Source organism: Odocoileus virginianus, chromosome 3 (genome assembly GCF_023699985.2).
Source record: "Odocoileus virginianus isolate 20LAN1187 ecotype Illinois chromosome 3, Ovbor_1.2, whole genome shotgun sequence".
Classification (NCBI taxonomy): Eukaryota; Metazoa; Chordata; class Mammalia; order Artiodactyla; family Cervidae; genus Odocoileus; species Odocoileus virginianus.
This window is the reverse complement of record NC_069676.1, coordinates 16,054,178-16,066,483: the sequence shown is the minus strand read 5'-3', so window position 1 is coordinate 16,066,483 and position 12,306 is coordinate 16,054,178. Positions and strand designations below refer to the sequence as shown.

Below are 12,306 nucleotides of genomic sequence, written 5' to 3'. Positions count from 1 at the left end.
CTCCACAGGTCAGGGTGTAGCCAGAGGGCCACATGTTGCAGCAAGGCGGCCTGGGGGGTGATCTTTGGCTGAGGGGCTGGGAGAAGACAGTCAGAATGGCTGCTGGTGGACACTCACTCTCCAGCTTCAGCTGACTCGGGGCTCTCAGGGTGACACTGCTCAGCCACGGATGGGAACCACCCAGAAGGCTCCAGAGACAGTAGAACACTCCTGTTCTTGCCTCTTGACAGGGCAGGGTGTTTGGGTGGTTGTTGTTCAGTTGCTCGTCACATCCAACTCTTTGTGACCCCAAGGACTGCAGCATGCCAGGCTCCCTTTCACCATTTCCCAGAGTTTGCTCAAACTCATGTCCATTGAGTCAGTGATGCCATCCAACCATCTCATCCTCTGTCGCCCTCTTCTCCTCCTGCCCTCAATCTTTCCCAGCGTCAGGGTCTTTTCAATGAGCTGGCTGTTCACATCAGGTGGCCCAAGTACTAGGGCTTCAGCTTTAGTATCAGTTTCCTATGAATGTTGAGGGTTGGGCAATAAGTCTTAACTGACTGAACATACTTGCTGCGTGCCTGACCAGGAGCTGTTTTAGGCAGTGGGATGCAACTGCGAGAGGAGGCAGAAGCAGACTGAGAATGCATGGAGCAGGGCATGTGATGAAAAGCAGTGAGTCAGGCTAACACCTGCCCAGCCTTTAGAACTCAGTTCCAGGGACCTCTCCCGACCTCCCTGCCTAGGCCGGTCCCACTAGCAAACCCTTTCCACTGACATATGTTGGGTCTCTCTGTCTGACTCCAGGTTTCCCATGGTCTCCCTGAACAGACCTCATCTGGTTCTGCACTTCTTCACATCTTCAGCATCTAGCACGATGCCTGACGTAAGTGCTGTGGCTCCATATGAATTTCACCAAAAGTTAAGGAGTGCAATGCATGAAGGGATGGATGGGTGGAAAGAGAATGGCTGCTCTCCTGCTCTGGAAGCAGGAGTGGAGGTGTGGTGGGGTGGGAAGGCGGGGGCAGCCAGTGATGTCACAAGAGGTGACTGGGAGGAAGGTTCTGGAAGCCTGAATGGGATAGAAGGGCTGTTGGGAAGGAAAACTGCCCGCATTCCTGCCTCTCATCACCACCACCATCGACGGTGACGAGGGCTGGGAAGGGGCAGCCCATGCTCAGGTTTCCAGGAGGAGCAACTTGTTTGTCATTTCTGTGGAAGAAAACACCCCGAGTGCCCAGATGTCTCTGCAACCCATGCTTTGCTGTGATGGCCAGAACCATACCTGGTGAAAAGTGGAAGGTGCCAGTGCTGTGGGAGGTGGGGGCGCATCCGGGTCCTCTGGGATTTGCTGTCTGACAGTCATACTTGACTTTCAATATATCTGTGTGTGTGCTCAATCTCTCAGTCATGTCCTACTCTGCGGCCCCATGGACTGTAGCACTCCAGGCTCCTCTGCCCAGGCAGGAATACTGGACTGGGGTGCCGTTTCCTACTCCAGGGAACCTTCCTGACCCAGGGACTGAAACTGTATCTCCTAAAACTCTTGCATTGGCAGGCAGATTCTCTACCACTAGCACTACCTGGGAAGCCCTCGATAAGCAGTATGTCAGTGTAACATTCAGGCATATTTCACTAGGAGTTGGATTCACCTCAAACACACATTTTGGCCTTGAGCTAGACTCTCAATGTCTTTTTCTACTGCGTTTTCTAAGTGGTTGCTGCTGGTGTACAAGAATGCTATTGGTTTTTAAATATTGATTTTCTGTAATCACCTTAAAGAACTGTTTTTTTTTTCCTTTTTCTCAGGTGTTTTATTTATTTATTTATTATTTTTTAAAAACTGGCTGTGCCAAGCAGCATACAGGATCTTAATTCCCCAACCAGGGATTGAACCTGCACCCCCTGCATTGTAAGTGCAGAGTCTTAATTGCCAGGGGAGTCCCAGAACGGTTTTTATTTCTAATAGCTTTTCAGTTGATTGAATATCTATAGGGGCAGTCAATCACATGCGGTGGCGATGTTGCATCTTTTCAATCTTAATTCCTCTCCCTTCCTTTTCTTGTCTTATTGCATTGACTAAGGACCTCCATGTCAATGCTGACTAGTAGAAGTGACAGCTGATGTGTTCATCTTCTTTCTGACTTCATGGAAATTCTTCTGATGGTTCTGTTGCCATTGTTAAATATAATATTCATAGTTCTAGTAGACAGCCTTTATCAAGTTATGCAGACACTTCCATTTCTTATGGGCTAAGAGATTTTCATTTAAAAAGTGGATATTTCATCAAATTATATCTTGAGATGGTATAGTTTTCACTCTTGTCCCTTAAATTCAATAAGAATTCTTAATCCATTGCTCTAATGAACCCCACATGGCTTTTTAAAAATTGTGAAACACATCTTGCATATAAAATGATGCACAAAACATTTTACGTACAGTTTAATAAATAGCTATACATGTCTGTGTACCTACTTCACTTTATGAAATAGAGTATTACTAGTGACTTAGAAGTCTTCTGTGTCCTACCTTTTCCTCCTGTTCCTCCCTCACCTGAATGGGGTAACACTGTTCTGAATTGCCTGAAGAGCTTTTCCTTCTCGTTTTACCAGTTAAACAAGGACTAACTAATGTTGCCTGCTTGTGAACTTTATACAAATAAAATCATACTGCCATCTGCTTCTTTACCAGCATCAAGGCTGGGAGATGCACCCGGGGTTTTGTGTCTGTTCCTACATTTTCATCACTGCATAGTATTTCATGATGGTTGCATCCATTCTGTCGCTGATGAATTTTCGGGCTGTTTCCACTTTGCAGTTCTTATGAACACAGCCGATATGATCATTCTTGCCCATGTCTCCTGGGGCAGATATGCAAGAGTTTCACTTGGTATATGTGTGTGCTCAGCTGCTTCAGTCATGTCTGACTCTGTGTGGCCCTGTAAACTGTAGCCCGCCAGGCTCCTTTGTCCATGGGATTCTCCAGGCAAGAATACTGGAGTGGGCTGCCATGCCCTCTTCCCTGACCTGGGGATCAAACCCTTGACTTCTGTGTCTCCTGCATTGCAGGCAGATTCTTTACTCACTAAGCCATCTGGGAAGCCCTTGGGTATATATATCTGGGAGTAAAAATGCCAGGTCAGGGATATGCATGTGTTCACTTTGAACCATTAATGCCACAATGCTTTCCCAACGGGCCATGCCATCTTTAGCTCCCCCAGCAAGGGAGGAGAGCTCCCATTCTTCTTCCTCTCCAGCATCTGATGCATTTTTGCACATCTACTGGAGGTAAAGTGATATCTCACTAGGGTCTTAATGTGCATTTCCCTTATTACCAAGGAACCTGAGCATCCTGTCCTGGGTTTATAATCCATTCAGTTCTGTGAACTCTCTGTTCAAGGCTTGAACCCATTTCTGATGGGGTTGTCTTTTTTAGTATTTATTTACTTATTTAGCTGTTCCAGGTATTAGTTGCAACATGCAAGATCTTAAATGGCAACATGCAGGACCTTTTAGTTTCAGTATATGGAATCTTTAATTTGTGGCATGCAAAATTTTCAGTTGCAGTGTTTGAACTCTTAGTTGCAGCATGTGGGATTTAGTTCCTTGAGCAGGGATCGAATCCAGGACCCCTGCATTGGGAACCTGGAGCTTTAACCACTGGACCACCAGGTAAGTCCCCCAAATTCTCCATTTTAAAATGAATACTTCAGTGGCATGCAGTACATCCACAGTAATGTAATTCCAAAATATTTGCAACACCCCAAAAGGAAACCATATGTATGTTAAGCAGCCATTCCCCGCCCCCCTCCTTCAGCCTCAGGCAGCCACAAACCCACTCCGTCTGTGCAGATTTGCCTGTCTGGATGTTTCCTACAAATGGACTCACACACTCTGTGCCTTTTGGTACCTGGCTTCTTTCTCTCAGCCTGATGCTTTTGAGGTGCATCCTGTTACTGTCTTCTTTGATCTTTGTTCCCTGGCTGTTTCCACCAACTAGAATGTTGGTTTCAGGAGGGATTTCTGTCCATCTGGTTGCCCACTAGCTACAGCCCTGCCTGGCTCACAGTAGTAGATGATCAGGAAACACCCGGGTAGGAGACAGGCTGACCCCCGGGGTGGAGCCCCTCCCACCCCCTTGCTGATCATGCAGGGTGGGTTCCTGGTGTTGGTAAAGCCAGATGAGACCAGCGCAGGCCCACTGACGGCCACAGGCGCCTGGGGACTGTGTGACCCAAGACCTCTCTCTCATCTTCCTGTTTTCAGGGCATTGGTGGTCAACTTTGGGTTAGACTGCTGGCATTTTTGCATCGTGTCTGCCCAGGAGGTAATGACCTCTTAGACTAGAGACGCAGAACTTTTTTTTCTTGAGTCACATACATGGATCCATCTGCCTGCCCAGTCACCTTCTGTATTTGTTGTCTAGGATCTTGCTTTTTTTATTTAATTTTATGTCTTGGAGAACGTTCCATTTCGGGAAGTGTGAATCAACATTTCTGGTGTTTTTTAATTGAGGTGAGAGTCACATAACGTGAAATTAACCATTTTAAGATAAGCGGCTGGGTGGCATCTAGTACATTCACAACCTTGAGCAACCTTTGTTTCTGTTTAGTTCCAAAACATTTCCATCGCCCCACAAGGAAACTCTGTGCCCATAAAAAGTCACTCGTCATTCCCTCCCCAGCCCCCTGGCAACCACAAACCCACTCTGTCTCTATGAACGTTTATATAAATGGACTCACACTGCGTGTCCCTCTGTGTGTGGCTTCTCTCACTGAGCATCGTGTCCTCCAGGTCCATCCACATTGTAGCGAGTGTCAGTGCTTCTATCCTTTTCATGGCCAAATAACATTCCACTCTACGAACAAAATGGAATTCATGAGCTCATTTAAGAAACAGTTTTCAAGATATTTATGTAACTGTCTGCAGTTAACAAAAACACTGTAGAACTGGGCGGCTTAACAGGACCTTCTTTTCCTTGTTGTGGCTGGGCTGGAAGTTCAGACGGAGGTCTCAGCAGTGCTGGTGTCGGTTAAGGCCTCTCTTGCATATGGCCTCCTCCTCACTGTGTCCTCACATGGTGGAGGAAGAGAGCTGTTTTTCTCTTCTTAGGAGGACAGCAGTCCTATTGGACTAGGGCCCTACTCTTGTGACCGCATTTAAGCTCGGTTATGTTTCTCAAGGGGCTTCCCAGCTGGCGCAGTGGTAAAGGATCCGCCTGCCAATGCAGGAGATGTGGGACTGATCCCTGGGTCAGGGAGACCCTTTGGAAGAGGGCATGGCAACCCACCCCAGTATTCTTGCCTGGAGAATCCCATGGACAGAGGGGCCTGGTGGGCTACTGTCCATGGGGTCACGAGAGTCAGACATGACTCTGTGATGAGCAGGCACTCAACTTTCCTCAAGACTCCATCTCTAAATGCAATCACTCGGGGGCCAGGGCCTCAACATACAGATTTCAGGGAAGACAATTTAGTCCATGAGAATAATTGATTTTTACAAATATTTATCATTTATTTGGCTGCACTAGGTCTTAGTTGCCACATGCAGGATTTTTAGTTGTGGCATGTGAACTCTTTAGTTGTGGTGTGTGGAATCTAGTTCCCTGACTGGGGATGAAACTCAGGCCCCCTGCATTGGGAGTGCAGAGTCTTAGCCACTGGACCACCAGGGATGTCTGGAGAAAAACTATTAATTCTTGTTATGTAGATGTTTAGAAGCATGTTATTTGATTTAAGGATTACCATATTGAAAGTCAAGGATGAAAAAAAAACAAAGAAAGTCAAGGATGGTTAAGGAGTGGTGCTCGCCCCACATCACACACAAAAGGATTCAAACAGTGGTGTCCGGTTCCTGAGCATGCAAGGATCCTGGGTGGCCTGGAATCTGCACTGGCCTCTACCAATGGATTTACGATTGTGTGAACTTCAGTCTGATTACTGACAAAACATCCTCTAAAGGGGTTGCATCGATTTTTACCCCAGTATAGGAGAGCCTTTGTTATCCCAAAGTCTCCCTCACTAACATAAGTTCTTTTTCAGTCTTTTGAGTCTTACTTCATCTAGGTGAAAACTGCATCATGTTTTCTACTGTATTTCTCTTTGGACTGAGATGGAGCATGTTTTTCTGTTTTTTTAAAGTTAATTTGGTTGTATCAGATCTTAGTTGCAGCATGCAGACTCTTAGTTGCAATATGTGCAGTCTAGTTCCCTGACAAGAGATCAAACCCGAGCCCCTTGCACTGGGGGTGTAGAGTTTTAGCCATCAGACCACCAGAGAATTCCCTGTTTTTCCTGTTTTTAAAAGTCAGTTAAAACTGTTTTCAGAGAGCTGTCAATTCAAGATTTTGTCCCATTTTCTCATTGGGCTATTGGTCTTTTTCTTATTGATTCATTGGTATTCTTTACATATTAAGGAAATCAGGCTTTGGTTGATTACATGTGTTGCCCATGTTTTTTTCTTTTTTTTTTTTCAGTTTGTTGTTGATCTTTTGATTCTGTTCATGGTATTCTTTGCTGTTTGAAAAGCTTAAAATTTTTATGTGCCAAAATTTACTCTGTTTTATCCTTTAAGGCCTTTGAGTTTTTGTGTTGTACTATCTTTAAGGAAACGAACCAGAACAGAACTCTCTTGGGAGAGTTGCTTCTCTTCAGGAAACTCCAAAATGTTCTCTCACCCATAGGATCACATATAGATCTAGCTTCTACATTCTCATTGTTCAAGAGAATCTTCTGGAAACTCGAAGACTGCACATGCTCTGGATTTACAATTGCTGGATGATCTGGCATGCAGTCCTGGCTCCTCTCCTCCTAGGCCCAGGACAGGCATGACTAATCAATCCTGGGGTTCTAGGCGACATGACTAAGTCAACACTGGAGCTGGCTTCAGACCTGCAGCTCCTTTACCAGGCCTGCTAAGTTCCCGGGGCTTCCAATGTGGCGCTAGTGGTAAAGAACCCTCCTTTCAATACAGCAGATGTGAGAGACACAGGTGTGATCGCTGGGTCGGGAAGATCCCCTGGAGGAGGGCATGGCAGCCCACTCCAGTATTCTTGCCTGGAGAATCCCATGGACAGAGGAGCCTGGCAGGCTACAGTCTATAGGGTCCACAGAGTTGGACACAACAGGAGCAACTTAGTAGCACATGCTAAGTTTCTTGCTCTATGCCTTGCAGCATGGTGAACAATGGTCTCTGTAGATCCAGAAGGCCTGAAACCCAGATGAGTCAAGAAGAGAAGGCTGAGGACCTCAAAGTAGACATGAGCCAAGAACAAGGTACGTTGTGCAAGAGAGAGAAAAGTGCTCTGACTTACCACTGTTTATAAAGGAGGCCGGGCTGGAGAGTTGGGCACAGCCCCTCTGTGCCCCAGCTGCTGGCCTTGGCTGAGGTGCCCGAACCTGGGGGGCCAAGTCTCTACATGTGATGGGTAGCAGAGGGGCCCAACATAAAGGAGTGACAGCTGGGGCCTGTTGTTCAGAGCAGAGCTCTGTGAGCAAGTCACCTGCTCTTTTGAAGTCTCAGTTGTAACCCTTGTACTGGGGGGGAGGCATTAATAATAGAAGCTCCCTATGTCTTCTCTGGTGGCACAGTGGTAAAGAACCCACCTGCCAATGCAGGAGATGCAAGAGACTCAGGTCCGATCCCTGAGTCAGGAGGATCCCCTGGAGGAGGGCGTGGCAACCCACTCTGGTATTCATGCCTGGAGAATTCGACGGACAGAGGAGCCTGACGGGCTATGGTCCATGGGATCACAAAGAGCTGGACATGACTAAGTGACTAAGCATGTTAGGATGGTGTGCCTGTGTGGGTAAAGCATACACACACACATATATAATATATTTAATATTATACATATACACATTATACATTACATATTACATATAGTGCAGATGTAATTGTGTGTGTGTGTGTATGTGTGTGGCAGATGTAATAATATATATATAATAATATATATTGCTGTCGCTGAGTTGTGTCTGAACCTTTTGTGCCCCCCGGCAAGGCTCCTCCATCCACAGGATTTCCCAGGCAAGAATACTGGAGTGGGTTGCCATTTCCTTCTCCAGGGAATCCTTGTAACCCATGGTTTGAACCTGAGTCTTCTGCATTGGCAGGCAGGTTCTTTACCCCTGAGTCACCAGGAAGTCCAATAATACATATAATAAGAATATAATTATATATATAGTACATATATATACTTACTATATAAGAATATAATTATATATATAGTGCAGATGTAGTTATATATATGTAAATATAGTATAAATGTAATTATACTTATGGTACAGATGTAATAATATATGTAATGCAGATAGGTGTGTATACATATATTTCTAGTTAATGATTCAAATGCTAAAGGTTGATTCACATCAAACAATTCAAATGTTTCTAAAAGGAATAAAATAATGCCATTTACCACCTATGAATGGCCATAGATATGATCATACTAAGTCAGAGAGAGAATGACAAATACCGTATGATATCACTTATATGTGGAATCTCAAATAAGATACAAATGAAGTTATGAAGCAAACAGACTCACAGACATAAAGCAGAGACTTGTGGTTGCCAAGGGGGTGGGGGAGGGATGGACTGGGAGTTGGGGATTAGCAGAGGCAAACTATTACACAGAGGATGGATAAACAAGGTCCTACTGTGTAGCACAGGGAACTCTATCCAATATTCCTCGACAAGCCACAGTGGAAAAGAACATCTGTGTGCATAACTGAGTCACTTTTGCCGTACAGCATAAATTATCACAACATTGTAAATCAACTATACTTCAATAAAATTTTTAAAAAATGATTCACATGTTGAAGAGTGAAATGGACGCAGCTTTCTTTGAAATGTGTCAAAAAGGAAGATGGTGTGATGGATGGATAAACAGAGGGATGGCTGGATGTGCTAACAGCTGTAGGATTTGGTGGTAAGAGGGCACTTGCTATACAAATCCAACTTTTTGTATGCTTGAAAATTTTCATGATAGACTGTTGGTGGAGGGTAAGGAAGAAATAAACAGGAACAGGGAAGATAGAGTAGGCCACCACTGACCATGTGACTTCACTCGAAGCGTGGGATTCATTCAGTGGCAAAAAAAGAGCCCCCTCCCGCCTCCTGAGTATGAAGTGAATATAAAATGTGTGCCATCCAAGCCTGGTGGTTATCTGCAGTTACTCCTAGGCTGTGGACCATTCACCGAGATGGAGAAGTCCTTATGAGGCTATCAAGACATGGGCCAGGCCATGAGAGCCCCATGACCATCCCTGAGTTTTTTCGGGAGTCAGTCAACCGATTTGGGACTTATCCTGCCCTAGCATCAAAGAAGGATGGAAAGTGGGACGTTCTGAACTACAACCAGTACTATGAGGCTTGTCGGAAGACTGCGAGAGCCATGCTCAAGGTAAATGTGTGGTTCACTCACTCCTTTATTTGTTCATCATGTATTAAATCATTCCTTCTATGTGTAAATACATATAGGACAAAATGCACAAGGCACCCCAAGAAAGAAGGTTAACTGGTGAAAATTTTCTTTCATATCTTTGTCCCCTCTCTACGGAGTGGTTTAGTTGGATGTATCTGGTTCAAGATCTCACATGAGATTGCAGTCAAGCTATCAGCCCAGGCTACATCATTGGAAGGCTTGACTGAGGCGGGAGGGTCCACTTCTAAGCATGGCTAGCTCTTGGCAGGAAGCCTCAGTTCCTTCCTCTATGGAAGGGCCCTGGAAGAGTCAGATCCACAAGGCAGGAAGGATAATAGATGGTGGGGGCCAGGGGCTGGGGAATCAGTGTTTCATGGGGATAGAGTTTCAGTTTGGGAAGATGAGAAAGTTCTAGAGATGGATGGTGGGGACGGTTGCATAACAGTGTGAATGTACTTTTTTTGGTCACACTGTGAGGCTTGCGAGGTCTTAGTTTCCACAGCAGGGATGAACTTGGGCCCTCAGCACTGAAAGCATGAAGTCCTAACCACTGGACCACTAGGGAATTCCCCTGGATTTTTTTGGAGGGGGTTAGGGTAAAGGAGCTTAATACCACTGAGCTGTGCACTTAAAGTTGGTTAGAATGATTAAAAACTAAAATCCATAAAAATTAGAATAAAAAAGGGGGTATTAAGTAGAGCAAGGCAAACCAGTCTCCCAAGGGTCACACAAAAAAATCACACTCTGGATTTCCATCTCAACATGGGCTTTTCCCCAACGTGACTTCCGTGGGCTCTGGAGTCCACCTTCTCCCAATGAGCAGGTCCCACCTGGAAGCAAACCTCCTCTGTGTCTCTGTTTTCTGCTTGTCCGCCTGTTTTTGCCTTCCCAGCTGGGCTTGGAGCCTTTCCACTCAGTTGGCATCCTTGGATTTAACTCCATCGAGTGGATTCTTGCAGCTCTTGGTGCCACCTTCGCAGGGTAAGATCCTGGGCCCTGGACCCTGTGAATGTTGTGGTGGGGTGGAGGGCTGCTGCTCCAGGGGCCTGGTGCCTGCACAGCTTTCCACTGAGATATGAGCAGAGAGCCCTAGGCAAGCCAGTGAGATAGACACACACACCCCAGTCATCTGAAATACACCAAAGGACTTGTACAGCTCAGAAATAAAAACATGGAAAGATTTTAAAGGAGCAGGAAATTTGAAGGGAAACACCACTAAGGGAAGCAGCCAATAAGTGCTTGGAAAGCTCCTTGAGGTCATCTGGCAGCAGGGAGATACAAACCCACCACATAATGGTTGAAAGCAAGAAGAAAAGGTTGTGAGTGAAGGGAACAGGTGGCTGGGGGAGGGGTGGGGGGTTCCAAACCCCACCTCTTATTTACTATGGGACCCTGAACAAGCGACTTCCTGCCCTTGAGCCTCAGCTTCCTCATCTGTAAAATGGGTACTGTGAGGGCTCCGTGTCATAGCAACATCACGAGTCCATCATCACTGTCATTCCTGTCCTTTTCGTCATTGTCCAGTTGTGGAGGGAGGGAAGCTGGTGGCAGGACTTCAGACTCAGAACCTGCCGGCAGACCCTACCCCCAGACCCTTTCCTCCCCTTCCAGGAAGTTCTTGACTCAGGTAGGTGGACACACACATGCGTGTGTTTTCTTTTCCCAGGGGCTTCTGTGTTGGTATTTATGCCACCAACTCCGCGGATGCCTGTGAATATGTCATTACTCATGCCAAAGTGAACATCCTGCTGGTGGAAAATGGTGCACAGTTGCAGAAAATCCTTTCGGTAACAACTGCCACCCCACCCCATCCCCCGCCCACCACCACAGTGTTGCCCGCCCATCACCAAGGAAGAATGGATGTGTGCAAAGTGGAGGAGTTTAACTTCCAAAGCATATTGTTTTCCTACTTGACCTCCATTTTTTTGATGTGGATCATTTTTAAAGTCTTTATTGAATTTGTTACAATACTGCTTCTGTTTTATGTTTTCCTTCTCTTTGGCTGAGGGCGGTACCCCTGACCAGGGATCAAACCTGCACCCCCTGCATTGGAAGGTGAAGTCTTAACCCCTGGATCATCAGGGAAGTCCCCTGGACCTCCATTCTTAAAAATGCATTTGTGTGTTATTTCATATACAGCCCACTGTTTATCAGTTTTCTCTTAGAAACGTTATCTTGAGCCTTGTCATGCTTTCGACTGTCATCTCTTACACTCACCGTCTTTTCTGAAATGCTTTTGTGATTCTCTGCTGTCTCCTCCCCATGTCTGACTACGTCCCTGCTTCACGACTTCCTGGTGGATGTCTGGCTCTCCCCCCAGGGTGTCTATGTTTGCTTTGGGTCCTTCCTTTCAAGCTGTGTTGAGCTTGTTACATCTTACATTTTATATTAGAAGTTGGGGGGGGGGCAATCTTCCTCCACTTTGCTGTGACTTTTTAAAATTTTTCTTTTGGGTTGTGCTGGGTCTTCGTGGCTGCTCGTGGGCCTTCTCTAGTCGTGGTGAATGGGGGCTACTCTTTGTTGTGGTGAGAGGGCTTCTGATTGTGATGGCTTCTCTTGTTGTGGAGCACGGGCTTTAGGGCGTGCAGGCTTCAGTGGTTGTGAAGGCTTAGTTGCTATGCAGCGTGTGGAATTGTCCTCGACCAGGGATTGAGCCCATGTCCCCTGCAGGGGCAGGCAGATTCTTGTCCACTGGATGACCAGGGAAATCCTACCATGGCTTTTTGTACTCAGTGAAATCTGACTCCTCTCTTACTCCTTTTTCTTCTCCTTGCATTATCTGTGTATGGATGCTGGAGAAACGTTGCCCATGATTTGTGTTTGAATGATTGCAGTTGTCTGAACTAGCTTTTCACAGAAGTATTCTGAAAGGAGGGAAGTCCTTGGGAAGAGTGAACCTCCATGGCC

The 12,306-nt window shown here is 46.0% G+C and overlaps 1 protein-coding gene across 7 annotated transcripts in view; it reads left to right on the top strand.

The window, feature by feature from the left end:
• Window positions 1-1,033: 1,033 nt before the first annotated feature.
• Window positions 1,034-12,306, top strand: part of ACSBG2 (acyl-CoA synthetase bubblegum family member 2) — a 52,132-nt gene continuing 40,859 nt past the window's right edge. For 4 of the 7 annotated variants that reach the window (XR_011486725.1, XR_011486726.1, XM_070464859.1 and 1 more), the window contains exons 1-5: window positions 1,034-1,270; window positions 7,155-7,255; window positions 9,149-9,378; window positions 10,292-10,380; window positions 11,066-11,186. Coding sequence is in view for 2 of the 7 variants with exons in the window: in XM_070464859.1 (XP_070320960.1) it covers window positions 1,224-1,270; window positions 7,155-7,255; window positions 9,149-9,378; window positions 10,292-10,380; window positions 11,066-11,186 (588 nt within the window). In the remaining 5 variants the exon portion in view is untranslated. Of the gene's footprint in view, window positions 1,303-7,154; window positions 7,256-9,148; window positions 9,379-10,291; window positions 10,381-11,065; window positions 11,187-12,306 lie in introns of those variants that run through there. The other 3 variants (XR_011486727.1, XR_011486728.1, XR_011486729.1) reach the window with 3 other exon arrangements.